At 40.6% G+C, this 27,312-nt stretch overlaps 1 protein-coding gene across 1 annotated transcript in view; it reads right to left on the bottom strand.

Annotated features, from left to right (window-relative positions):
- LOC126473974 (allatotropins-like) overlaps positions 1-27,312 on the bottom strand; it is a 355,582-nt gene that overhangs the window by 17,099 nt on the left and 311,171 nt on the right. The window contains exon 2 of the mRNA XM_050101361.1: positions 5,045-5,267. Coding sequence (XP_049957318.1) covers positions 5,045-5,265 — 221 coding nt within the window. The 5' untranslated portion in view covers positions 5,266-5,267. The remainder of the gene's footprint in view (positions 1-5,044; positions 5,268-27,312) is intronic.

Genomic DNA, 27,312 nt, shown 5'->3' with positions numbered 1-27,312 from the left:
TTTAGCTATTCCCCTTGTTCGTTGTTCGTCTTAGTCCCTCCACTGCATGTGTTCCTGTTTTTATGCGTTTGGGCGCCGATGACCCCGCTGTTTAGCGCCCGTAAACCTCAAACACACACACACACACATTCATGAACTTCATGTTAACAAGACAACGATGTAATGTTTATGGGAGACAGTGCGCCATATCACCGCACCACAATTGCTCGCGATTGGTTTGGAGAACATTCTGAACATTTCGAGGGAATGGTTTGGCCACCCAGATCTCTCGACAAGAATCCCACCGAACATTTATAGGACTTAATCGAGAGGTCAGTTCTTGCACAAAATCTTGGACAGACAACACTTTCGCAACTAGAGAGGCAGCATGGCTCAAAATTTCTGCAGGAGTCTTCCAACAACTTGTTGAGTCTATGTCCCGTCGAGCTGATGCACTACGCCGTGAAAGAAGGGGTACCACATGGCTTCTGTTACCTCATTGTACACTGCAAGATGACTGGAAGCTGTTTTGAATGCCATACCTTATTAGGCATTTTAATGTGTTGTGTTTCTGGTGTTGTCATATAATTGTCCACCTCCTGTAGTTGAGAAGATATGATGTTATAAACGTCGAGAGGAGTGAAAAACTAACCATCCTTATAACGTAGCGCAAATTAGACTTACTATACTCATCCAGTTTCGATTGTGAAAGCACTCAGCGGTCTCCAAGAAACTTTTAATGTATTATCGAAGTTCGATTCTATGAAGAATTAGGGGTGTCAAGGTATGTGGCAAGCAGAACAAGTTCTGCCACAGATCACATCTGTCAACTCTTATTGGTTCCCGTACAGCACGGCGGGTAGGTCTATTCAAAGGTCGAAGGAAGGCAAGGCACGCAACTTCCAATAGGACTCTGTCCAATAAAGCACAATAGTGATCAAAAGAAACTTCACAGACAGTAGTGTGAAGCATGTGTAAGTACCACTACATCAGGGAATACTGTGTGCTGTAACGATCCGCGATCACACTCCTATCGTGCAAGTAAACAGCTGTTGACTACAAGTTACTCTGTATTCCTTTCGCTCATTTAATGGAAAACTATTATCTTGAAGTCTACTCAGCATCTCATTAACGGCTATGGGCCTGACTCAGCTTTTTCTAGAGGGACAAAGAGGTCAATATGAAGGATTCAGTAGAATGGAAAGTGGCGTCAAAGTCCTGATGCAAGCCGATAACGTGTGTTTCTTTGCGTGTAGTGTGAACAGTGACCGAAGATGACTCGTTTACAAATACTTATAAAAAGAACTCAATGTGTTAATTCAGATCTACATGGGATAATATCGCTGTTTTGTTTCCTTTGTCTGTTAAGACGGCTCGTCTGATATAATTTTGTAACCGACCTGTGGATCAACAAACCAGCAACCAAAAACTAATTTGATGGTATTATTTTTTGGCACTCAAAGCACAGAAGGATATTCGTGGTATATTCTAATAAAACATTACATAATTTACTAAGGCTGGTGTTGTTGTGTTCTCCAGTCTGAAGACTGGTTTCGTAAAGCTTCCCATGATAGCATATACTGTGTAAGGCGTAAGTGCCCTCTGACTACACTATTACCCAACAAATCACAGCGGAAGAAAGGAACGTAGCAGTCTGGTTCCAATCATGCGCCTCAATTTCCTCTGCCCTCTTGTGCCACATCCTTCATCTAAACGTTCTGATTCCATTTTGTTTAAATTCAGATCGCTATCGTGGTTTATAATTTTTGCCTTCTACTGCTCCTCACCGTACAACAAAAATTACCCTCGGAGTTCTCCACACCTGTCTTCTCATCCTGTCCGTTCATCTGGTTAGTGCTTTCCGTAGACTCCTTTACTCGACAGTTTTGTACATAAGCTTCTGAACTCTTACCAGTCCGTACAATGTTAGGCATTTTTTTGTGAAAAATCTTTGCCATATTACAATACGTAATGAATTGTAGGGAAGTTTCTCCCTTTTATGTCTAGCGTACTGGCTAGAAGTATTAGCTCACATTCAGTAAACCGATTCCCATGTCAGTCGAAACTGCAGGTCGTTTCAACTGATTTGAAAGCGATAATCAGTGCTAGAGATAACTAAGGCAGAAGAGGCAAGCTCAAGATCCAGAACGTTCCTCACCTGGTTATTTAATTAGATACATGTGAATGCAGAGATAAAATACAACGGTGAGATTCCACACTCAGAAAACAGGCTTTGGTATCTTAAATTTATTTTGTTTTCCCTAACATAAGGCCTGTGGCTAAACAACTGTACATTTCACGTTGCCGGTTTACTGTCTTTGAGACGTACTTTGGATGGACAAAAAGTTGACAGGTCCCCTTCGCTCCACATTCTTCCCGGATGACTGTTTCTGACGCCCTCTTGTTCTGTTGCATTTACACATTCACTACATTTTTATTGTTTTCCTTTATTGTTATTATATGAAATTATCGACGCCTTCTCAGAATTCTTGCAGAAAACAAGATATAAAAGAAACCCATCGAAAACTTCAATAAGTCTTTGATATATTTCGTCTTTACCACAATGAACTCCATCTCTTCAAACTGCAGGAAGTGGTACTGGAAATACACTCATGATCCTGCAGATACTGTATATTATCCGTCTTTCCCTATAGCTTAAAACCATTTTCCTCATAATTCCGAACACTTTGAATGATTTTAGAGTGACGAACACATTTTGTAAGTCGACAAATCCTATAAGCGTATCTTGATTTAAGTGTTACTTGCATTATCTTGTGCAATGTTAGAACAGCCTCTCTGATGCCTTTAAATCTCCTAAAGGCAAACCAATCATTATGTAACACATCCCCAGTTTTCTTTTCCAGTCTTGTGTGTATTATTCTTTTCAGTGACTTTGAGCTCATTGTGCGGTAGATCACGCGCACATATCGATCCTTACAATCTTCGGTATTGTGTGTGTGATATTTTTCTGGAAGTCTGATGGTATTCATCCAGACTCATAAATTCTAGAAAACAATTTGGATAGTGGTTTGGTTACCACTTCCCACAATGAGTTTAGAAATTCCGAAATGTTACCTATGCTTCGCGCCATATTTCATCTCAAATCTTCTAAAGCTTTGTTAAATTCTAATTCTACACGTATAAGGGCTTCCAGAATGCCTCAGACTTATTCTGTCGCACTTTCAGACAGTTCGTCGCCCTCGTAAATGCCTTGATCTTTCTCCTTCAACTCTCCTTCCGCTTTCCCTCCGATGTTTCTGGAAATCTTGACGCCTTTGCTTTTAATTCACTTAGCTAACATTTTACTCGTAACTGGCGAACATAAGTTAAAATCGAGAAATGAAATCAGTACCTCAGTTGTAATAGGAACCACGCCACCACAGATTTATTGTTTGATAATAAAATGCCACAGTCGCTGTCATTTTTTGGATTAAAACACTGTTTTAGTTTGCAATAGAAAAATACTTTGTACAGAGAGATAACGGCCAGTGCAGCAGAATGTTTACAACGAAAAATCAGACATCATTAGGTTTCGCTATTAACTCCCACACCCTTTTCACTGTTCGTTAATCCTATTGTAAAAACCTAGTATATACTGATGACCTCCATCGAACTTGAATAGAAATTTAGAGGATGTCTGTAGTGACTCGTGCACACTTTCAGAATGGGAACGGAAACTATGGTTAAAGCTCAAACCATCTAAAACCAAAGTAGGCCTCGTTGGTCATTCTAGGCTAACTAGACGAAAGGTTATAATAGCGATGTTCTCCTGCGAGATATCGCTCAGGAAAGCTCACGTCGGCTGGAAGTGGTCATGAGCGCATGTGTTCGATATACCTGTGACGTCCAACTCAGTAATAATTTTCCACTACCTAAGACACAGCTGCTCTGGCTACGTGCAGACAAGCGCAAAGATCCCCATACTCTCTGTCCGCCCTACTGTCTTATCAATGTGCACTGTCTGTCATATCTCTCTTCGACCTTAACGCTCTTTTCTGAACAGCATGGTTAAAAAACACCTGTTGCCATGAGAGCAAAATACTGTGTGTCCCTCTGCTGTATAGTTAGCCTAGAATGACCAATGAGGTTTTAGATGGTTTGAACTTTAACCCTAAATTTCGTGCCCATTCTGACAGCGTACACAAATAAGTACTGACGTCCTCTATATCTGTTTCCTAGTTTGATGGTTTTTCACTCAGCCGCTTTCTCGAATTCCTTTTCACTAAGAGGATTCCGACTTTGGAATAATCTCCCTCATTATATTAGAGACCTGAGCAAAATCTCCAACTTCAAAAGAGAGTTAATGATATCTTTACTGAAGCAAGAATAATGTGTACATTTGACCCTTACGTACTCGATACACAGCTACATCCTTGTTACTAACCACCACTTTCTCGAGTACGAGTGCTATTTGAGGCAGTCTACCTATATTTACCTCTTTCAGAGCTCGCTTTATCAGAATATATTACTTTCATACACTTGTCATTACTTTTATATCTACCTGGGTCACTGTTGATGGCATTAGGGGCAGCGGTGTCAGCAGCAGTAGTAGAAGTACTGCTAACATCAACTTCGTTAGTTCTTAGTACGTTTGAAACACATTGTCTATATATGTATTCGAATAATTTTTGGTTCTATTAATGCTATTTTATTGCTATTTGCCATGTAAAATATTTTTATTTCTTGGGTAACTAAACTTGGCAACAGAACCGTAATCGTCTAACATTCGAACACGTAAGTTTGAAATTTGGCTCAAAGGTGCCCGAAACCTTCCCCTGTAACGGTGCAAAAGCGTGGCGCCCTGCGGCTTTATCCAGGCTCCACGACACACCAAATAACAAAATGTCGACACATGCAGAAAGATGGCCAGAGTTCAAGTTTTCGACAATTTTCAAACTTCTGCGTCGGAAAGGGAGACATTTATGAGGTTTCGAAATGTATGTGAAAAAGTACTGTGTATGTTAAATCCTCATCCGATGTAAGACATAGCTTGAAGGCCGCAATGTCATCAGGTTGAATAAATAAACAAACAGTAAACGGACCCTTCGAGTTGAGGGAGGCGTACCTGTCCGGGAGGGTGGTGTCGCGGTCGGCGAGCGCGGCCTCCAGCTGGTTGCCGTCTCGCTTGCCGAAGCCCCGCGCGGTGGAGAGTGCCACGTTCTTGAAGCCCCGTATCGTGCGGGGGCGGGAGCCGCGGCCGTAGTGAGCCGCGGGGGCGGCGGCGGCGGCGGCGCAGAGGGCGGCGAGGGCGACCAGCAGGCACAGGGCGGCGGCGGCGCAGCGCATCTCTGCAACACCCAAACACACACCTCACTCTCCAAATCACCTCGCACTGGCGTCGCACTGCAGCGCAACGGAACTTCTGCATTACGACGGTGATGCTAAAACTACAAAACGTTGGCAGTGGAATTCTGCATCCACCCTGCTGCCATGTCATGTTGTTGATTTAGTCTTCCATGCATGGCTATACTCTAGGCACATACCTCCAGAAAAGACTTCCTAACACTTAAATCGATATTCCATGATAACAAATTTCGGTTCTTCAGAAACACTTTTCCTGCCATTTCATATTACTGTACCTTTTATATTATTTCTCCTTCGCCCTTCATCAGTCATTTTGCTGTGCTAACCTATTTCCCTCAGAATCACCTAATTTAATTCGACTACTTTCCTTTATCCTTGTTTTGCTTTTGTTGATGTTCATTTATAACCTACTTTGAAGACGCTGTCCGTTCCGTTCAAATGCTCTTCCAAGTCCCTTGCTGTCTCTGACAGAATTGCTGCTATCATATCATCGACAGACCTGCAAGTTTTTATTTTTTCTCCCTAAACTTAATTCCTACTGCAGATCGTTATATGGTTTCCTTTACTCTACAGATAACAACGGTGGTAAGCTACAAGCCTGCCTCACTCCCTCCTCAACCTTTGGTTCCCATTCATGCCCCTCGACTCTAACTATTGACTGGTTTCTGTACAAGTTGTAATTTAGTTCTCTTAACCGTTGACGCCAGTACGACGCTATCAACGAGCAGGAACGTTTACAGTTTATTTGAACGATTTTGAAATATCTGACAAAATTAACACTGCAGCTAAGTCTTAGATTCGAAGTGTAATACGGTTTCTGAATGGTAATGAGTCCATTGTAGAAATACGATGAACAGAGGGTCAGTTTTTCCTTTCTTAGACAAGAATGGCAAAGAGATTTTGAACTACAGTTTCACTGGTAACTAAACCTGCTTTCTTCATTAAATCACAGAAACAGAACACCAACTAATAGAATGACATCCATTTGAGAGCCCCAACTGTAACGAAAAAATTCATATCTTAGCACCAAGAAGGCTACAGTCACAATACATCATGTGTGAAAGGAAATCCTGATCATCGACTTTAAGCCTACAGCAGAGGCAGCATAGGTAGTGACCTACTAACTGCGTCGATTGTTGTCTAGTGGCAGTTTGCTTCTTCACAATAACCAACACTTATTCTTACTTTGTTGTGTTCTACAAGTCTTGGCCTCAACTGATTACCAATATTTTCCCAGCCTGAAGGACTTTTTGGGTGGATAACACTATCGACGACATCCTGGAAGTGGACGTTCGTGACTTTTTCAACAGGTTGGCGGCAGCTAAGTACGCAAAAGGCATAGAGAAGCTTGTGCAGCTCCATGAAAAGTGTTTGAATGTTTCATCTCTGGTGACGATGCTATTCAGAAAATTGTCACCTTCAGCTTCATATTGGTCCCGACAAATTTCAATTCCATGAGTTTTTTTTCTGTAAACATCTGCGGGATCCTTAGGCATAGACTTTGCGATAACCAAGATAATCCTACATTGTTTCCAAGGCATTGCAGCCGACATTCAGCTTTGCATACAATTTTCTGGTCTTTATCCGTCGATGAGCACGGGTGAGTTAATCAACATGCAGTTCATTGCGGTGGAGGAGAGCTGTGCAGGGTCGACCAGGTCGCGGCTTTTCACGCGCACCCTTCTCACCACCTTCGAAATGGCGTGCCCATCGCCTCACATTGTTCACATCTGTTGTATCGTTTCCATACACCTTTAGCATAACATGCGTCGATGGATTTCAATTGGCACAATTTCTTTAGCAGTGGGGAATTCAATCACGCATCGCTGTTTTACACTCTCGTCGATATCAGACTCCATTTTGGAACACTGCTCTGCTGGTGCCAACTGCCACAGTACGACAGAACGAGCATCAAATGAGAGAGGAAGGTTCAAGCACTAGCACTACTTCAAGAACATCTGACGTCAACATCCAAAGTCACCACAAAAAATAAGAGGCATTTCTTTTGGTACGATCCTAGTACAGATGAAACTCGTCAGTTTATGCAGGTCGTATGTAACTTTAGATTACAAAATTCCAAGACTTGGAACTCGTCGGAGAGTGTCAATACCCCACTCTCTGGATTCGCGAAGCAGAATCAGCCATGAACCGAATCCGCCTCGTGGATTTACGACTTGAGCCGGTGGGCCAGCCAGCTAGTGTTTTGGTGGCTTACCGAATCCACCTAGGTAAATACCGGGCTGTTACCCATGTCCCACCTCAGATAGACGCTACACATACTCTTAGAAAACATGATCTCACATTTGAACACGAACTTTCCTCTAAACGCAGGCAAATGGGTTGCAGGGATGGTAGCATCTGGAAGGAAAAATGTTCAAATGTGTGTGAAATCTTATGGGACTTAACTGCTAAGGTCATCAATCCCTAAGCTTACACACTACTTAACTTAAATTATCCTAAGGACAAACACACACACCCATGCCCGAGGGAGGACTCGAACCTCCGCCAGGACCAGCCGATGTGGAAGGACATCTGGCCACCAAATATCATTAACATTTCCAGAATGCATATAAGAAGGTCGACTCCAAAGACCAACAGAGAAGAAGTAGGGAAGAAGACGAAGAAGAAACTTGTAGGAGTTCTGAGAAGGGCTGAGTGCACAATGTTTTGCATAGGAACCTATGTCCGGAATGGTAGCTTCTGGACTATGTGTCGATCCTATTAGTCATCATAAAAGCCAATTTCGAGACCCAGCAACTGCCTCAGTAGTAGGTCAGTAAGTATTTAAAAACCTAATGGTTGTAGGTCGAAAACAATATGGATTCGGACTTGGGTTCTTGTTCAGATTTTTTGTATTCATTCCCGTCTACTAATTCTTGAAGCTTGTAACGGCAATTAAAGAACATGATCCGCAAAATCTGCTGGTAGAAGAAGACAGAATGTTGTGTAGTTTTTCACGTGTTAAGTAAGATAATCGATATTTATTTGTCAACAGCATAACACAGGAACTTCCTTTCTCTGAAAGAGAGCACACGATAACGTGGAAACACTATCAAAAATGTAAATCATCCCTATTGTGAACAAACTGTCTCAAAGAGCTTCTTCTAGTTGTGAATAGACCACTACGTAGGACACGGTATTACACTACGGACTTTTATGTCACTCCAAAATGAATATTTGAAAGGGAATGACTACCAATAGCTCAGTGTTCCCTTTGAAATAGGTCGTACAGCGGTGTATGTATGTAGATGAAGTTTTTCTTTAATCTAAATAAAATGCACCACTAATCACAGTTTATTGTCATATATAATTACCGAATGAAAGCATTCTTTGACTTAGTAACAAACTTTGAGTACGTCGCGCCTGTAAAATTTAACCAAAGAAGAATGATGCTAAACGTTTTACCGTTACTTAAACATCGTCCAGAGGGCAGTGTTGCCCTGAAAATCAACTTCAAAACATCCTAACATATGTCAGCCTAAGATGGTTAGTATAGACCGATTCCAAAACTGCTTTGCAGACATGGCCGCAAAGCACTTTTGAAGCGGTCTGTAACTTCGCATCATTACATCGGAAGAGAAATGCTGCACCTACTGTGTAGGTAGAGATATTGATCCGTATAACAACGCTTTGTCAGACATGAACTGTTTTGTATGGTTTGATGAATTTCTGGAAACTCGCTAGTGTAATGAATTTCCATTGTCAAAAAACTACGCACTCGAGATCTGCACTTTGTGATTCCTTTTCTGTTGAAATATTTCGAAACATTTCGGTGTTGTCACTTTATCTTCAGGTGGCATGAGTCTGAGAAGCAGTGAATCACTCAGCTATCGTTGTTGCAACATATGCAACTCTTCAGGCTATCTCTCCTAAGAGTCGTAGGCCAAATTTTCTATGATGTTTCGGCAGATATTTGCAATTTCGTTTTTTCAGTATCTAACTGGAATCATTCCAAGCAAATATAGCTTGTCACATCTTCGATGCGACATCCAGTGTCGATGTAAAGAGTTGGTTTGTTTCCCGTTGCAAATAAAATGTCTTTTTAACCAAATTTTATGTGCCCATTCAATAGACCGATTCGCCGGCCAGAGTGGCCGTGCGGTTCTGGTCGCTACAGTCTGGAACCGAGCGACCGCTACGGTCGCAGGTTCGAGTCCTGCCTCGGGCATGTATGTGTGTGATGTCCTTAGGTTAGTTAGGTTTAATTAGTTCTAAGTTCCAGGCGACTGATGACCTCGGAAGTTAAGTCGCATAGTGCTCAGAGCCATTTGAACCAATAGACCGATTCCAGAATAGTCTAGTGCGATGTTCGTTGTGTGGATATGTATTAACACGAACAGTAAAGAACGAAGAATAACCAGTACTCCAACATGAACTGGACAGCACTACTGCATGGCGGCAGCAGTCAACGTGGGTCTGGGTGGTGTTGTCGTTGCTGCAGTACGGGTTTTTCTTCGTGTTTAACACTCTCGATCGAGAAAACAGATATCGCGCTGGAATAGTGCGGGACCGCCCAATCGAATGGGCACGTAAAATTGCGCTTTAATGCTCATTTTGTTTGTAACGGGAAACAAACCGAAGCATCTCGCCCACACTGGGCTTCGCGTAAAAGACGTGATGAGCAGCATTTGTTTGGGCTGAGTCCAGCTATACGCTGCACGAGCTAAACTGCAAATATATGCCGAAACACCAGAGAAAAGGTACCTGACGACCCAAAGGTGAGACAGCCTGTATATGCTTTCGGACTTCAGGCAATAATCTGAATGAGCTACTATGCTTTTCTTAGTTTGGGGAGAGAGAGAGAGAGAGAGAGGGGGGGGGGGGGGATGAGGTTTTCGTTTTCAGGACGATTCCCCATTGCTGTCCATCCATTTTCGGTGTCTAAATACTCACTTTCTCGTCTCTCCACTCCAAGGGGCACGCACCGAAAATTCTCAGTAGTTGCAGTATTGACTACCTGTAGGTCCTTCATAATAGTGCCAAGATACCCGCCATTTCGTCAGACGGAACTGTGTTGCTATGCGTGGAGCCTTGAGTAATTACCGCGCGGCCGCTACGGTCGCAGGTTCGAATCCTGCCTCGGGCATGGTTGTGTGTGATGTCCTTAGGTTAGTTAGGTTTAAGTAGTTCTAAGTTCTAGGGGACTGATGACCTAAGATGTTGAGTCCCATAGTGCTCAGAGCCATTTGAACCATTTGAACCTTGAGTAATTATGAGAACCCTGAAGTCACCCCCTAGGTACATAAAGAGGTAGGTGACACTGCTCTCGGTATAAATGTAATGCTCAAGTTTAATTTAGGAGTTACCAATACGCCAATGATAGATATAGTACTCCTGTATCCTTTCATGTGAAACACTACTTGAGAGAAAATGAGGTATGTTGTGCAACATACTTAACGAATAAGCGAATATTGAATATACCGCAACGTCATAAGTTTTGAGATCCTAAACAGCTGTCATCCGATATTTCCTGTTTCATTGTGCTACAAATGAATGAAAAACAAAAAGAAGTATTTGCTCAAAAACAACATTAACACTTTCCACACAACATATTATAAAAACAGAATTTATCCATCATTTACCTACGACATGTGGAGGTGATAGCTTTCAACATACCTATGAACATCTCTAGCAGTTTGATGCAAGAATCATCCCGGATTTAAAAAAAAAAAATGGTTCAAATGGCTCGGAGCACTATGGGACTTAACATCTGAGGTCATCAGTCCCCTAGAACTTAGAACTACTTAAATCTAACTAACCTAAGAACATCACGCACATCCATGCCCGAGGCAGGATTCGAACCTGCGACCGTAGCGGTCGCGCGGTTCCAGACTTTAGCGCCTAGAACCGCACGGCCACTCCGGCCGGCTTGGTCCACGTGGTCGTCCCAGTTTAAGTCTGACCTGTACCGAATGCGGAGAGTGCTATAGCTAAGACCTTCTGCATCCTGTAGGGAAACAGGACGAGCTGAGTTAATGCGACAGGAACGCGTTTTGACCACTTGGTGGACATGGGAACATGGTGCCATATCTTAGCCAGCCGTGTACAGTGCATAAGACCAGCGGCAAACGAAGCTTCCCCCTGCAACACGAGGTGGTAGGAGAGATAGTACGAGCAGTTACGGTGGTGTTTCTTGTTGGGAAAATTAGGAAGACTACACGACGTACATGGCATGGAAGAAGGACGAAGATTTTGCGACACATCTCCAAACTACGTACAGCTAGTCTGAAGGAGATCTGTGTCTCTCAGTGTGAATTCATGTCTATCACCCAAACATATGTGGCGATCCTATTAAATATACAGATATTGATTCATTGGAGTACTTGGTTCATGACTGAAGCACCTAGAATCGCTCGGCGACTACGGCCGGCAATCTCGGATTAAAACTAGTTTTCTTTTTTTTTATATTTTTATTATAGATATAGCAGCTTAATATGGGAAAGACTGCAGCACAAGAGACAGAAAACAATTTTTGGATACCCAATGGAGATATCAGCGTTTCCGTCGTAAAAACATGAACTCATCATACTAAAACTTCCTTCAAAGATAGAAGACGAAAATCTACTTCTCTGCGTAATAGTTAGTACTCGACTAAATTTTATCACCTCTGATGACAGTGGTAGCCCGTGTCTTCTCCACGTTCGAACATTTTCCTTACATGAAGTTACATGTTCAGTGGCACTCCGCACGACAGCAAAGCCCTTCAGACAAACAAATGACAGCTTTTAACAAGCTACTTCTGCTCTCGTTGTGACTAGTTTCCTTATTATGTTTATCTGTATTACAGATCCTTGTAGTATGTGTATCAGTGCGTTGAACTAACACTCCACCAACACATAACCAGTTTCCGAGACCGGAGCCGCTACTTCTGAATCAAACAGCTCCTCAGTTTGCGTCACAAGGGCTGAGTGCACCCCGTTTGCCAACAGCGCTCGGCAGACCGGATGGTCACCCACCCAAGTGTTAGCCCAGCCCGACAGCGCTTAACTTCGGTGTTACCACTGCGGCAAGGCCTTTGGCTGACTATTCTCTCTGCCCCCCCCCCCATTAATTCAGTACACTTCGTCCATTTTGTTATCCTATATTAAATACTTTCATTCATACAAAATATAATTAATTCTATCTTTAATTCAGAATTATTTATTTGATCTCCCAGAGTACATCGTTTCCCTTCCCTTAAAAATTTAATCTCAACTGACTGTATCCTCTTCCTGTCTGTCCTTGTTACTGTCCTGGTTTCACTTCCTTATGTGAGCATAGGAGTTGCCAGAACAGAAACAAAGAAAGACAAAAAACATATATTCAGTTGAAATTAAATTGTTAAGGAAAGTGAAAGGATGTACTCTGAGAAATCACTTCCTTATGCGAGCATAAGAGTTGCTATTATTTTGCAGAATTTTGTCTTCGTTTTTTTCCTGATTTTGTTGGCTAATGTTCTATGTAAGATGCCACGTATCTTTTGAAACTTGAATAACTTATTGGATATGTCAGTGTCACGTCTGAATAACTGATTTCCATTTAAAGTTATTGCAGAACGTAACAAGGATTTTCCTTTAAAAACAATGACTTTGGTTTTATTTCCTGATATTTTTAAATTATTGAATTTACCTGTTAAGTCCACGGGATGTAGTGTAAATTATAAATCATTCTCAGTCTCTTTTAAATAATTTGATTATCAGCGAAGAGCATAGTATTTAAATGTATGTTTCTAGGAATTAATTTTATTCCTTGGTTAACTTCCTGTTTCCATTGTGTAACAATGTTGTCAGTATTTTTCAACCATTTCATATTCCTCTGTTAATTCCCCCTGGTTATTTACCTATCCTTAACACTTGTATCAGATAATTCGGATAACCTCGTCATCTATTATGTTCCACAGCATAGACCTTTTCAAACTATCGAAAGCGTCTTCAGGCCACAAGTGGCCCATCGGGACCATCCGACCGCCGTGTCATCCTTAGTGGAGGATGCGGATAGGAGGGGCATGTGGTCAGCACACCGCTCTCCCGGCCGTTATGATGGCTTTCTTTAACCAGAGCCGCTACTATTCGGTCAAATAGCTCCTCAATTGGCATCACGAGGCTGAGTGAACCCCGAAAAATGGCAACAGCGCATGGCGGCTGGATGGTCACCCATCCAAGTGCAGGGCCACACCCGACAGCGCTTAACTTCGGTGATCTCACTGGAACCGGTGTGTCCACTGCGGCAAGGCCGTTGCCCAACCTATCGAAAGCTTTTTCATAATCTACAAATACTGTATCATTCACCATATTATGCTCTTGTCTTTTTTAAAATATCTACCGCTCTGCCACGCAACGATAACACTCACAATGCGTAATGTACATTTCTGAAACAATTTTCCTTCAAAGTATGAGGTCGTCATGTATTCTTCTCAGTATTATGTTAGTTATTCGCACATATGATTTATAGCCAGTATTCGGCATATTTATTCCTCTCTAATTTTCACAAACATTTCGAATTTTCTTTTTTTTTTTGTGATGTCACCTCTGCCACTCTCCAAAAGCCTTCAATTTTTAACATCAATGTAATACATGCAACTGTCTCAATCCTAATGTTAGTCCTCCACATTTGATAAGTTCTGTATTAATATTATCGGGTCCTGTTGCTTTTCTATTCTGCCTCAGCAACTTTAATGCTGCTTTTATCTTTTCCAATGTAACATGTTCTTCGTTGTCTTGGTCTATTTTCGTTGTATGAATGATATCATTGCTTTTTAACGATAAGGCTTGATATGTTTTATCCAAGTTTGTCTGTTACATGTAATCATGAGGAATCGTTTTCCTGTCTATTACTTCAGCAGTTTATAAGCCCTCTTTTGTCTGCCATATAGATCATTTTCGATATCATTCCATCCGACGGTTCTTGATACGGTTCTCTCACTATTTTCTTAGCACACTCACTCTTTTGGTACCCCTCTATCGTTTCTTCTGTATTGTCCATATTTGTAACGTAAGATTTTTGTTCCTCTTTAATTGCATTTGTTACATCTTCATTTCCTATTTTGATTTTCTCCTCCTAAATTTCTTTTTCATCCCTATCGCATCCGTCGCGACTCGGATCACACGTGCTTTTATAATTTCCTATTACGTATTTATATCATTTTCTGTAAATTTGTTTTGTATATATTGCGCGAGTCGCAGTCGGGACAGATTTTTTAAACTGCCTTGTTGGAGGAGGTAGACTTTGAAAACTTCATCTTCGAGTTTTATACTCGAAATAGGTTTTTTCGTGCATCTAGTAATCAGGTTTCCCTTGGCAGTAGCCAGGAAATGATCTATGTCGCTATCTTTATGTAGTTTTATATCTTATACTAGTCCTAAGAGTTTTCTGTTCTTTGTGACATAGACAATAATCTATCTACAGTTCATTGCTCTCCATTTGAATTTTGAATATCCTTCATTCTTAAGAAATTATTGCTAATTTTCATTTGATTATGTGTTAGAAAGTGTTGTAATTCGTGTAAATTGTTACTTATGACCTGCTCTCCAGTTGTTCCTATTGATCCAGGTACCGGCATCGATGCATGAGCATTAAGGTCTCCTCTTAGATAATCTTTCCTGTTTTGGCATAGCTGGCCGGGGTGGCCGAGCGGTTCTAGGCGCTACAATCTGGAACCGCGCGACCGCTACGGTCGCAGGTTCGAATCGGGCCTCGGACATGGATGTGTGTGGTGTCCTTAGGTTAGTTAGGTTTAAGTAGTTCTACGTTCTAGGGACTGATGACCTCAGAAGTTAAGTCTCATAGTGCTCAGAGCCATTTGAGCCGTTTGTTTTGGTATAATTGCTTTTGAAGATATTCACAGGACACTTGAGTGTCTTCTCTCCTTCCTCCCTTAGGGATATAAACAGCTGTTATTATGAGATAGCACCTCCGTATTTTTAGATTTACTGACATTATTCTTTCATTTACGAAGGTAATGCTGTGAATCTCGTTTCTCCATTTCTTGTCGGTATTGCTACTCTACACTTCGTTCTAATCGTTGGGATCACTCCTCTATAAACCGTTACATGAACATCCAAATCCTTTTCCTTTTTACTTTCTTTTCCGCTGATATTCGTTTCGCAAATTATTGTTCAATATTTTGACTTCTTTCGAGAAATGAAATCATTCTGTCTTTCAAAATCGCGTTCAGTTTTTCTGAAATGACGATGTTTAAGGCGCCGAAAGCTGCTCTCGATGTTTGCGACAATTATTTTCCTGTATAGATTGACAAATTGCCTCTCACAACTCGATAAAGAAACTGATACCGTGAGGGTCCACTTGTAAAGCTTTAGCCTCGACTTTAGAACACTTCAAGTTTATCTGCTTCTGTGACGATTAAGACTTACACAACAGCGCTCCCAGTAGATAATAAGTTGCTAGAAACGACTCTGTGCACCTTGTATTTTAATGGACAGCCGGATTCGCCTGTGTGTCAATTTCCCAATTTATACCACGATGCAGAATGATGTTGCGTCGAGGGGAACTGGAACATGAGACAGTTAACGACCGTCTAATCGTCGTGAGTGGAACAGCTGACCATGGCGCATGGTGCTGACACTGAGACGTGCAGATACTTCATGGACACGCCTATTTAAAGACATACACTCATGTTCAGAAAAAAACAGAACACGTTGAAAGCCTAGAGACAGGACGTTCATATTCATAGGTCATGTACATTAATATGTCCTGCAAAAACGATTTGCATCTCAGACATCTCGGTTTCACATGTATCCTGTTGCCTAATAGGCACAGTGCCCGCCGTGGGGCATAACTTGTCCCTGCATGCTGCCTTAGACGAGTATAAGACGCGAATGGTGTTGTGTGGTATTGCTGTGTACATAGTTCCGCGTAGTCAGCGCGTACACAGCTTTCCCACTAGAGCGCGCCCCGCTAAGTAGAACAGCGCAGGCGCAGCGCTCGTCCGTCTCCGCACTATGAGATGGCGCTGCCTTAGAGAGGGACCAAATTCTGCTTCCGCCGATCCGTGTATTAATATGTAACGCAGCCAATGAGATTGCTGCTAACATAGAACCTTTTCTCCTCGCGGATCACACTCGCGCAGTGATACCTGAACGCGCGAGATATTATAACGAGTGTACAGACCTCTGATCAATCAGTCTGCATTTGTCTGCACCAGTCTGTACCAGTCTGCATTAGTCTGTACCAGTCTATAGTCAAGTTTCAGTCTGCACCTAAGAAGATTGTCATATTCCTGTACATAGCCATGAAGATAAATGTATAGACACTTTGTCAAGTATCAGAGATATGTGAGGATAAGATTAACGTACCAAGACGAAAGGAACTTCAGATTGTCAATTGTAAATAGCATCCAGAATCAAGTTACATAATGTTTATGCTTGTTACTATTTTAATAAATGTGTGTGAAAATTAATCAAGTTCTCTTTAAAGGTGGTTACCGTCAATCTGCTACTCTAAGAGTGCAAGTGGCATTTCTATCGTCTGACCTAACGGCAGAAGACAAACACGGCACGATAAGACCACGAGACATATTGCTGACACTCACCTACTTCGTTAGAGCGACAAGTCAAATAATATGATGGTGTGTGTACCGAAGGTCTTACAGTAGGCACACCACAGGTATAGCCGCCCATGCTGCTTTCACCTTGTTCCAAAGTTCATCTGTGGTGGTTGGCATTTGGTCACAGCGCTGCACGCGTTGTTTCTCCATAACCCACAATTTTCGATTGGCTACAAGTCTGATGAGCTGGTGGGCCAGGGCGAAGGGCTATCCTATGATTCCAAGAAGGCACCTGTTCGTGCAGTGGCACGAGATTGTGCATTGTCTTGCTGTTAAATGGCATCAGGAGCGTTGTGCAAGAAGGGTGTGGACACGTGTCTCAAGATGTCACAGTGCCCTCGACACGCACCGACTGTGATTTGTAGTTGTGCCCAATAGCACCCCACACAGTAGGGCCGTGAGTTGGCGCTGTATGTTTAGTACGAAAGCAGTCACTGCAATACCACTCCCCCTATCTGCAGTCAACCAAAATGCGGCCATCATTTTCAAACAAACGGAACCTAGATTCGTCCGAAAACGCTATCTGATGTCATTCCTGCTCCTAGTGATGTCGCTCCACACACCCTTGCCGCCTAGCGGATTTATGCACATTCGTCAAAGGTAAGAGGAGAACCTATGCCACAAGAAAAGGCTACGGACTGTCATCCCTGATAGTGTAAGATGTGTTACGTTGTTCCACTGTTGTGCCACCGCCGCGGAGGACGCAGATCTGATCATCAGTGCTATTCAGATGTGTCGATCTTCTCGGGAGCTGGTCTGAGTGGTGCCGTCCGACCCATCTCGGCGTGTTCTACAGCCTTACGTGAACCATTTTGCACAAATCCGCTGCAGTGCCGGAACACTTCGTCCAACACGAGCACCAGTTTCCCAGATAGATGCATCACTTTCTCGCATGCCAACAATGCGCCCTCTTTCAAGGTCCTCGATTTGACGATACGATTCGCGCATACGTCTGAGAGGCATCCTGCACGTCTGTTCAAGTCATAATGAGCCGTTAACCTCTGTTTACAGCGACAACGAGAGCAACAGGCACGTTTTACCGGTAGATTGTGTTGCGCCGCGATATCGATGTTGACCCTGAACCCGCTGGCCGACGTGCTTCAAATGCTAATCATTTCTGCAGAAAATAGTACTTTACATGTCCCGTGGACATGAACGTCCTATCTCTATTCGTTCAAGGTGTTCTGTTTTTTTTTCTGAACATGGGTGTATTACGTTAGCCCTAATAAAGAATATGGCAGAGGATACTTCACGCATCAAATTAGTTCCCAATTTTCCTTTTTCCATTCGCATACCGCTGATTTGTTCTTTCAGATAATTAAGGCAAACCTACATTGCCCTTAAATATGTTTGTGTGGGTCTATGTAGTCTCGATGGCCATCGGAGAACCTGCTTAGTCCTCCAGAACACAAGTCTCTTTACCATGTGCCACCTATAGCACATAACAGTGAAATAGGTTGGTACTGTTGTTATAAAACAAAAAATATCACTTCTTTGCGTTATTACCATCTCATTAGACGAGGCCGCTAAGGGACCCTTTTACTTTGGTTCTGGACTCTGTTGCTATGTTGGCGGTGAAACTGTCACAAGCCGTTTTTGCCCTCCAAGTGTATAATTTCTCATCACTAGGCGTTGCAGTAACGTCTTTCTTTAAATTCCACGGTACTGTTCTCATGGAATGAGAGCATGTGACACTGTTGAGAGCTATGCGATATCCTTGGTGCTAATCTAAAACAGTGTCACCACGCTCTGAAAATACTCAGCACAGTCAATTTACACTACACGAATAAGCACTTTACAGTTCATAATAGATCGGAGCAATGCTACGCTAAAACATCTGTGCTTACTCAGGACGGCATGAGGGACACCCTCAATGTTCGACAACGATCATTTGCTAAGCATAGAATTAAATGTATGTATTATTAGTTTTCATGCTGATAATATGCCTTTACTACGAACCAAACCTCTTCGTTTCTTGTTTGGTAACTTTGTTATCAGTAGGCAAAGATGACGATAATATACGACTCCAGCGTCAACGGTAAATGTCTGGAGCAGTCACATTGTTTAAATATATAGCGCAATGATACGGAGTGATACTGAGGAAAAAAAACAAATGTTATTTGGCAACTTTTGCAATTGTACTATTTAATTTTCCAAAAAGTAGTTCGAACAATGGACCAACATAGCTCAGAGAAAATGGAAAATGATCTGCGAGAATAAGCTGAAATCAATTAATGCTTCTGAAAATCTACTACGCACTGGTAACGTCTCTTATCCGATTTCATTATTTAAATTTTTAAATTAAGTTTGTCGCTTAATGTGACTAATTTGGTGAACGTATAAACGATGGTTATGCTTTGCAGCAACAGTTGATTGCATTTCAGCGCAATGAGAGTCAGAAATAATTTGACTGGGTGGCGTTGTTGTAAAATGCCTTACTGGAGATGCAAAAGTCTTGTGTTGGTTTCTCCCTTTATCGTATTTTTTTCCTGTCACTTTTACTTACTTCCTGTATTAAAATCGTGTTTTTGCTCAGTGTTTCGGGGACCACGTTAAACTGCAGTTCTCGCTGTAACTTTCTCCATAAGGCAGATTACATGGTGAAGGAATGCATGTGAATATCAGCTTAAATAGGAATGTACGTATTAAAAGCACTGCAGCATTAAATCTATCTCCGAGCTTGACAGATTCACCTTATTTATGAAGCCGAGAAAAATAGATTAGTGTTTCCCTAGAAGCTTCTACCTATAAGCGAATATTAACTGTGTGCCTGTCTGGAGTGACAAGTGTTTAGTTACATTTTCAAAGTGCCTCCGTAGTTTTTCGTGCAGAAGCTTGCCAGTGAAAGGTCACTTGTATTGTTAATTTTTTCGTTTAGGAGCTTGCGGGTTTGGCGATCTTAGTCAGAACTTTGTATAGCATATTTTGGAGCTATTTTTTGTGTTCCTCGTTTACATTCTGTGTGCATTCCATCTGAGGTAATGACACAGTCATGTAATATTGTCTCTTGCTGATTGGTGTGTTTGATGTTTCTATTAGTCCTGACAGCTTTGTTTACCTTTCTTGCATTTTTAAGAGACCTTATAAAGGTTTTAACGGCCCGTGGGGTAGCCGCGCGGTCTGGGGCGTCTTGTCACAGTCCGGGCGGCTACCCCCGTCGGAGGTTCGAATCCTCCCTCGGGCATGGCTGTTTGTGTTGTCCTTAATGTAAGTTACTTTAAGTTAGATTAAGTAGTGCATAAGATTAGGGACCGATGACCCCAGCAGTTTGGTCCCATAACAGCTTACCACATATTTTCAATAAAGGTTTTATACAGTATGACACGGGAAAGGAGTGTGCTTGTTGTGTGCAGAAACAAGGAGAATTGGTCTCTGCCCGAAAACAGCTGGAGCTCCAATAACCACCGTCTAGCCGGCCGCGGTGGTCTAGCGGTTCTAGGCGCTCAGTCCGGAACCGCGCGACTGCTACGGTCGCAGGTTCGAATCCTACCTCCGGCATGGATGTGTGTGATGTCCTTAGGTTAGTTAGGTTTAAGTAGTTCTATGTTCTAGGGGATTGATGACCACAGATGTTAAGTCCCATAGTGCTCAGAGCCATTTGAACCAACCACCATCTACTTGTGCTCGCAGTTGCAATGACGTTGAGGCACCATTGGTGAAAGCTGCAGCGTCTTCAGTACCACTGGAGTCCCTTGGAAACCCAGCTGTCACAACGTCTTCTGATAAGCAACATGTGACCAGTCCGTCTGCTCTCGAACATAAATGGTGGGTTCAAATGGTTCAAATGGCTCTGAGCACTATGGGACTCAACTTCTAAGGTCATCAGTCCCCTAGAACTGTAGCGCCTAGACCCGCTCTGCCACGTTCAGACAGTGACCGACAGACTTGAACAATTAGAACTAATACAGGATTCCGATGTCATCAAAGCAGATGTTAAAAAATTGAACGAAACCACACGTAAAATACAAAAACAAATTAATGCTTGTGACACTAAAAACGATGATCAGGTAAAAATACTGACTGAAAAATATGATGAATTGGCCAGTCGTATTGACGTTATTGAAAGTAATAATGATTCCGAACAATCACAGACAAATAGATTCTCATACAATCCTGAACCTGTTCAGACGTACAGAGACGATAATTTTGATTACAAACATTTTCTATCAGTGAGAAAATTTAAAGTATTTAAAAATGACAGAACACAGATTCACCCATTGGATTGGATACAACAATTTAGCTTTGCTTTTCCACCGGCTTGGCCCGTAACACATAAACTTGAATTTATTTGTAGTTCTTTGGAAGGCGAACCGGCAACTCGTATGAGACCGATCGCGAGACAATGCTACTCGGTAGAACAATTTCAGAATGCTTTTCTGTCAGCGTATTGGTCGAAGACGACACAGTGCGGAATTAAGGATCAATTAATTAGTTTACCGAATTATGAGAATTCAAATTTTTCCAGTGTCACGCAATTTTTTGAACACATGGTCCAACAAAACCAGTACTTAAGTGAACCATACAGTAAATCTGCACTTATTCAATTATGTATTTCTAAATTACCACGATCATTAAGAGTGTCACTTTTAACAGGTCAGCAGAAAGAAAATATTTCGGCATTCAGAGATCTGTTACAGCCTGTGGAAGTGCATCAATCGGATTATTCCTTTATAAACAAAATATTTTTCATATAATAACCAAGGTCAACAAACATACAGCAATTACGATCAGCCACGCAATTTCAATAGCAAAGGTAATAGACGGTTCAGGAACAACAACCAACAGAACTTTAATGACAGACAAAATTTTAATTATCAGTATCGCCAAAATTATCAGCAACAGGAATCACATTTTTGTAACAATAGAGTTTTTTCCCAACAACAGCAACAAGACCAACCAGTTAGCATACCTAACCAACAATGTAATGTACAAGGTCAACCAAGCTTTAATGTTTCGCCATGTACGCGTATAGCGTCGGCCCCAACAAATAGTAATGCACAGCAACAAGGAAACCAGTACGTACAGAAAACACACCATTTCAATTCCTATCGCAATGCACCATATAGAAATGACTATCATGACAGACGTAAATGTAATGAGCACAATTTTCAGCGTACGTTTAATAACAGTCGGTCTTATCAGCAGCAAAATCATCCGCAACAACATATTATCATGAATGAACCAAACAGTAGATATCATTCCGAACGTAATACGTCAGGAAGAAATAAAAGAACAGTTCAAATAGTGGAAATGCCACAGCATCCTCCCGAAAATAATAGCACGTCAAATAGAATTTGACTAAATGCAGTACAGGTTGCATCTTCCAGTAACGCAAGCAATACTTTTGACACAGAGAATCTTGTTCACGAAAATGTTATTACTTTTGACGACATTCGAGACACTCTTTTACAGGAAACAACAGTTATTCAAAAAACCATTTCACACCCTGTCATCGAAGTAAAAATTGGATCATCCAAATTTTCAGCAGTACTCGATTCTGGATCTCCTATGTCAGTCATAAATGAGGAAACTTTCAACGAATGTAACAAAGAGAATACCTATCCTACGTTACCATGAGGTAAAACGAAAGTAAAAGGAGCAGTATCTGGTAAAGGAGTAGATAAAGTTAAACAGAGCAGTGCAAATACAGACGACGAACGCACACAACTACGCAAAATTCTTTTACAGCAAGCTCCAGTTTTTGACAACGTTCCTGGTACTATGTCCGGTTTTATGTATGAATTTCAAGTTAAACAGCACGACACATTTAAAGCCAAACATTATCCCATTCCGTATCTGTATATCCAGGTACCATGCTTCTTCGAACCCTTGTGAACGATTAATGAAAGAAATTGGTAAACTGTGTAGAATATACTGCCATAAAAAACATATTGACTGGGACACACACATACTCTCATTCCAGGATGTAATTAATTCCATACCAAATGAATCTACTATGCTATCTCCGTCTGTTATACTGAAAAATGTTGAATCACCTAACAAAATTAAAGAATTAGTAACCTTTCCTACATCTCGTCGACTACGACACCATGAAATAATTGACATTGCGCTGAACAACATCAAACGTGCCGCAGAGCGCCGGAGAAGACAGCAAAAACAGGTTTGTGCACGCCGTGACTTTCACATTGGACAGAAGCTATTAGTACACACACATTATTTATCTAATAGAGGAAAAAGTAGATGTAAATTTGAGCTTCTATATGCAGGTCCATATCGAATTCGCAGCATTCCTCACCCCAATGTAGTACACGTCGAAACTTTGAGAACCAGAAAAACCAAAGGGAATCACCATATCTCCAACATCAAACCCTATATTGAATGAACATACGTTATGATTTATCACACTGTAATGCCATTTCCTGATTTTTTATGACCACTTATGCAATTATATTCACATGACTACTTACTGATGGCTATCATATTTTTGTATTGGCAAGTGCCCGGCAAAGTAAGGTTAGCAGGTCGCTTTTCTTGTCGTTACACATCAGACCGTGCACATTTTTCCAGATAAACTTACATATATTATGACCAATTATGCGATTCTATCCAGCGACGTATTAATTTTATCAAATTCTTTCTCCATTAAAGTCTTCAACTCTCGCCTCTATCAACTACACAACATACAAGCTGAACAAAGAGAGGCATTTCTTGTTGTTACACATCAGACCGTGCACATTTTCCATTTTTCATGTATGTATGATTGTTTTACTGTTTTGTTTGTATGCCCTATGAAATATTTAAGATGTAAGAAACACCAGTTGACTTTGACATTTTGCCTTATGATATCTCAACATCGTGACTATTTTTACATTTTTTTTTTTTTTTTTGCTGCTACATTGTGATACTCTGTGTACATTTTTGCATCGAAACACTGTCTATGTTTTTTGACATATTACGTTTTTTGCCATGCTATGCTGTATGCTCAATTATATCACTATAAACCAGTTTTTATTTAATGGGTATATGATTTAAATGCAAGACATTAAGCATTGTTCATCATTTTCAGAAAGAAATAACGTGTAAAAGAAATAAATTAAACAGAAATGGGAATTTCACCTTCGGAATGAACGAAAGAAGATGCAATACTTCGTCACGAAGAGTAAATGGATCAGAATTAACAGGCATTAACAAGAATATACTATACACATCGTATGATAGCAGTCTTAACTAATTTTTTCTTTCAGAATACGAGGCGATTGATGCAGGCTGTCAGACAGAACTACACATCTTAGTTTTAGTGATGAAATATGCTAGAAATAAGGAACTCTATACTACGAATAGTTGTATAATGAAGTGACTTTTTTCAGATGAATAGTGATGAAGAATATGCTAATATGGATAATGAAGTTTTTCTTTACAGGTGATGATAATAATGGAATTATGGTGATATGGATAATGAAGTTTTTCTTTGCAGGTGATGATAGTAATGATAATGAAGTTTTTCTTTGCAGATGAAAATAATGATGAAGTTTATATATTTACTGTTAGTTAAGAAATGCTATGTAGTTATTTAGGTATTTGTTGCAGTTCGTTTTGACAGTATGTCTTATGTCGCATGGTATGATGACTGAAGGTTTTCGAAAGGACAGCTAGAGAACATATATATTTAATACACATTTCATTACCTGTTACTTTGAAGTTCACTACTTTTCAGCATTATATGCGTGTCTTCTTTCAGTTTAATAAGCCATTTTGTATTTTTTGCAGGAGAAATTATTCATGAAATTAATGTGCTATAAACAGTTGGTCATTAAACCTGTGTCATTCATGAATATGATCACATGTACTCTATTTGTTTCATAACCTTGCTACAGCTGACTCATGTTGAATGACGTTACACATTTTCATTTGCAGCAATAAGTCAAATGCAAATATTATTATGCCCCAGCAATTAGTTATCGATCCCAACGCAATGCATTGCTAGCACAAAAAAATGTATTACCAGTCCCAAATAATGCTACCAATTTAAAAGAGTTATGAGTAATACTGAATGATGTTTTCTAATCACAGACTTTGAGTAATAGTTACAGAGTGTTACATTTTAATTATGTCCTATGTCACTTGAATGATGAGTTCTGAGTAATAATGAATGATATTTTGTAATAGTGCATGCATGTTCTACACTCATTAGCTCCTGTTTTCAAGGATGACTTCTGATGTTTTGTAACTGGCCAATGAGTGCCAATAATTATTTTTTAAATATGTCGTATGTCACTTGAATGATGGAAAATGTTTTGTAATATTCAATACTTGCTAGCCAATGAATGCCACTGTTTCTTATATTTTAAATTTATATTATGTCACTTTCATACTACATATATGAATACCAGTAGCTTGATGCTATACTCATTAACTCCTGTTTTGAATGATGACTTCTGATGGTTTGTAACTGGTCAATGAGTGCCAATGTTCTCCGTAAATAGATAACTTATGAACATTATTCTGTAATACTTCATACATGGTACAGAAATGTTCAGTAACTGGGCGATGAGTGCCTCCAATTAATCAAATCAGTTGATAGACTAGTAATTATCAATGATGACTGGCATCAGACTTAATGTCCTTCGCCTTCTGATCTAATTACCAGAAATTACTGTAATATCCGTTTGTTCTGTCTATCCTCATGCTCATGGAGCACTATATTTGGTTTTTGCACTAATTCTACGTTGGTGTACCTTACAAGAATGTGGTGTTGACACGACACGCTGTCCACCACCTTGACCGATGGAGATGTTATTATGGTCCCACTGTTTGGTGCACCTAATGTACTACCAAAATGATAACATGGAATATTACTACGACATTTCAGTGTCTTGGCTACACTGATTAATACTTCAGGGAAAAGAACTTCAGATTGTCTCACTTGGTGTTGTGCTTCTGTAGAAAGATATGGACTTTCAGTGCAGCTGCGTGCAACCTAATGTGCTACAACCATGATGCAATCCTTCCCTTTCCTATCCTAGTTCTTGTAAAATAGTAAAAAAAAAACTACAGTGCGTGTGCACTTTATGTCATTTGTTAATATGATTTGTACTTATTGCGTATACTTTTTGTGATTTCCTGATATTCTGCGCTACAGTGTGTGTGCACTTATGTCATTTGTTAATATGATTTGTATCCATTATGTATACATTTTGTGATTTGCTGATTTATTCTGAACTACAGTGCGTGTGCACTTTATGTCATTTGATAATATGATTTTTACTCATTGCCTATACTTTTTGTGATTTCCTGATATTCTGCACTACAGTGCGTGTGCACTTTATGTCATTTGTTAATATGATTTGTACTCATTGCGTATACTTTTTGTGATTTCCTGATATTCTGCACTTCAGTGCGTGTGCACTTATGTCATTTGTTAATATGATTTGTGTCCATTGCGTATACATTTTGTGATTTGCTGATATATTCTGAACTGCAGTGCATTTACACTTTATGTCATTTGTTATTATGATTTGTACTCACTGCGTATACATTTTGTGAGTTCCTGATATGTTCTGTACTACATGCGTGTGCACTTTTGCCATTTGTTAATATGTTTTGTACTCATTGTGTGTACATTTTGTCATTGCTTGATATGTTCTGTACTCAGTGCATATGCACTATATTTTATTTCATGTTCTGCACTTATATATATGTATATATTCTGTGATTGTAAGCTTAGTTAATTAAGAAAAATTTGTTGCTCATGGCAAGTCCAATTGACTCACCATCGCTGCCAAATTTTTGCCCCCCCCCCCCCCCCCCAGTGGAGGGTTATGTAAGAGGTATGCGATGTATGCACTTCCTGCAACAGGCAAGACATAGGAGAGTCTCTGACCAGAGAGCAGTATGTAGTTAGTTGTTACTTGTCGCTAGTCGACAGTAGTCTGCGTGAGTCTGCAGTAGTCTGCGTGAGTCGGTAGTAGTCGGCAGTAGTCGCCGCGTGTCTGCGCTTGTGTGCAGTCTGCTGTGGTCGGGATTCTGGAGGATGAGTATTATTGTAGAAGGTAAAGAAGCAGCTTTGCGCATATCTAGTAATGTATGTTAACTGTCATCCAATTTCTTTTAAAAAATTCCCCATTAATAATTTTTACAATATAAAGTAATTTTTTTAAAAAAAGCATTCATTTCAATTTAAAGATTTTATTCAATGGATTATCTTTCCTTTCATGAATCACAAAGCGTAGGCCAGCATTGCACGGAGCTGTGCCGAAAATTTTTTATGTAAGAGCAGATATATTCGCAGTTTTTATTGAGGTAAGAATTTTTGCTTTTTTTATTCAGAATACAGGGCCGAGGCGCAGTGCTGCTGTCGCCATAAAATTTACCAGGTTACTGAATATTTTTATTATTTTGGTGTTTAGGAATTTTTCTGTTTCGAACTTAACATTAAATGAGAAAAGAATTTTGTGGGAACATTAAATGTGAATGCATTTCTGCACAGAGATTATAAATGGGACCCAATTTTGTTACGAGGGACAATA

The sequence above is a fragment of the Schistocerca serialis genome, chromosome 4, assembly GCF_023864345.2.
Source record: "Schistocerca serialis cubense isolate TAMUIC-IGC-003099 chromosome 4, iqSchSeri2.2, whole genome shotgun sequence".
Lineage (NCBI taxonomy): Eukaryota > Metazoa > Arthropoda > Insecta > Orthoptera > Acrididae > Schistocerca > Schistocerca serialis.
This window is presented reverse-complemented; position numbering and strand designations above follow the sequence as displayed.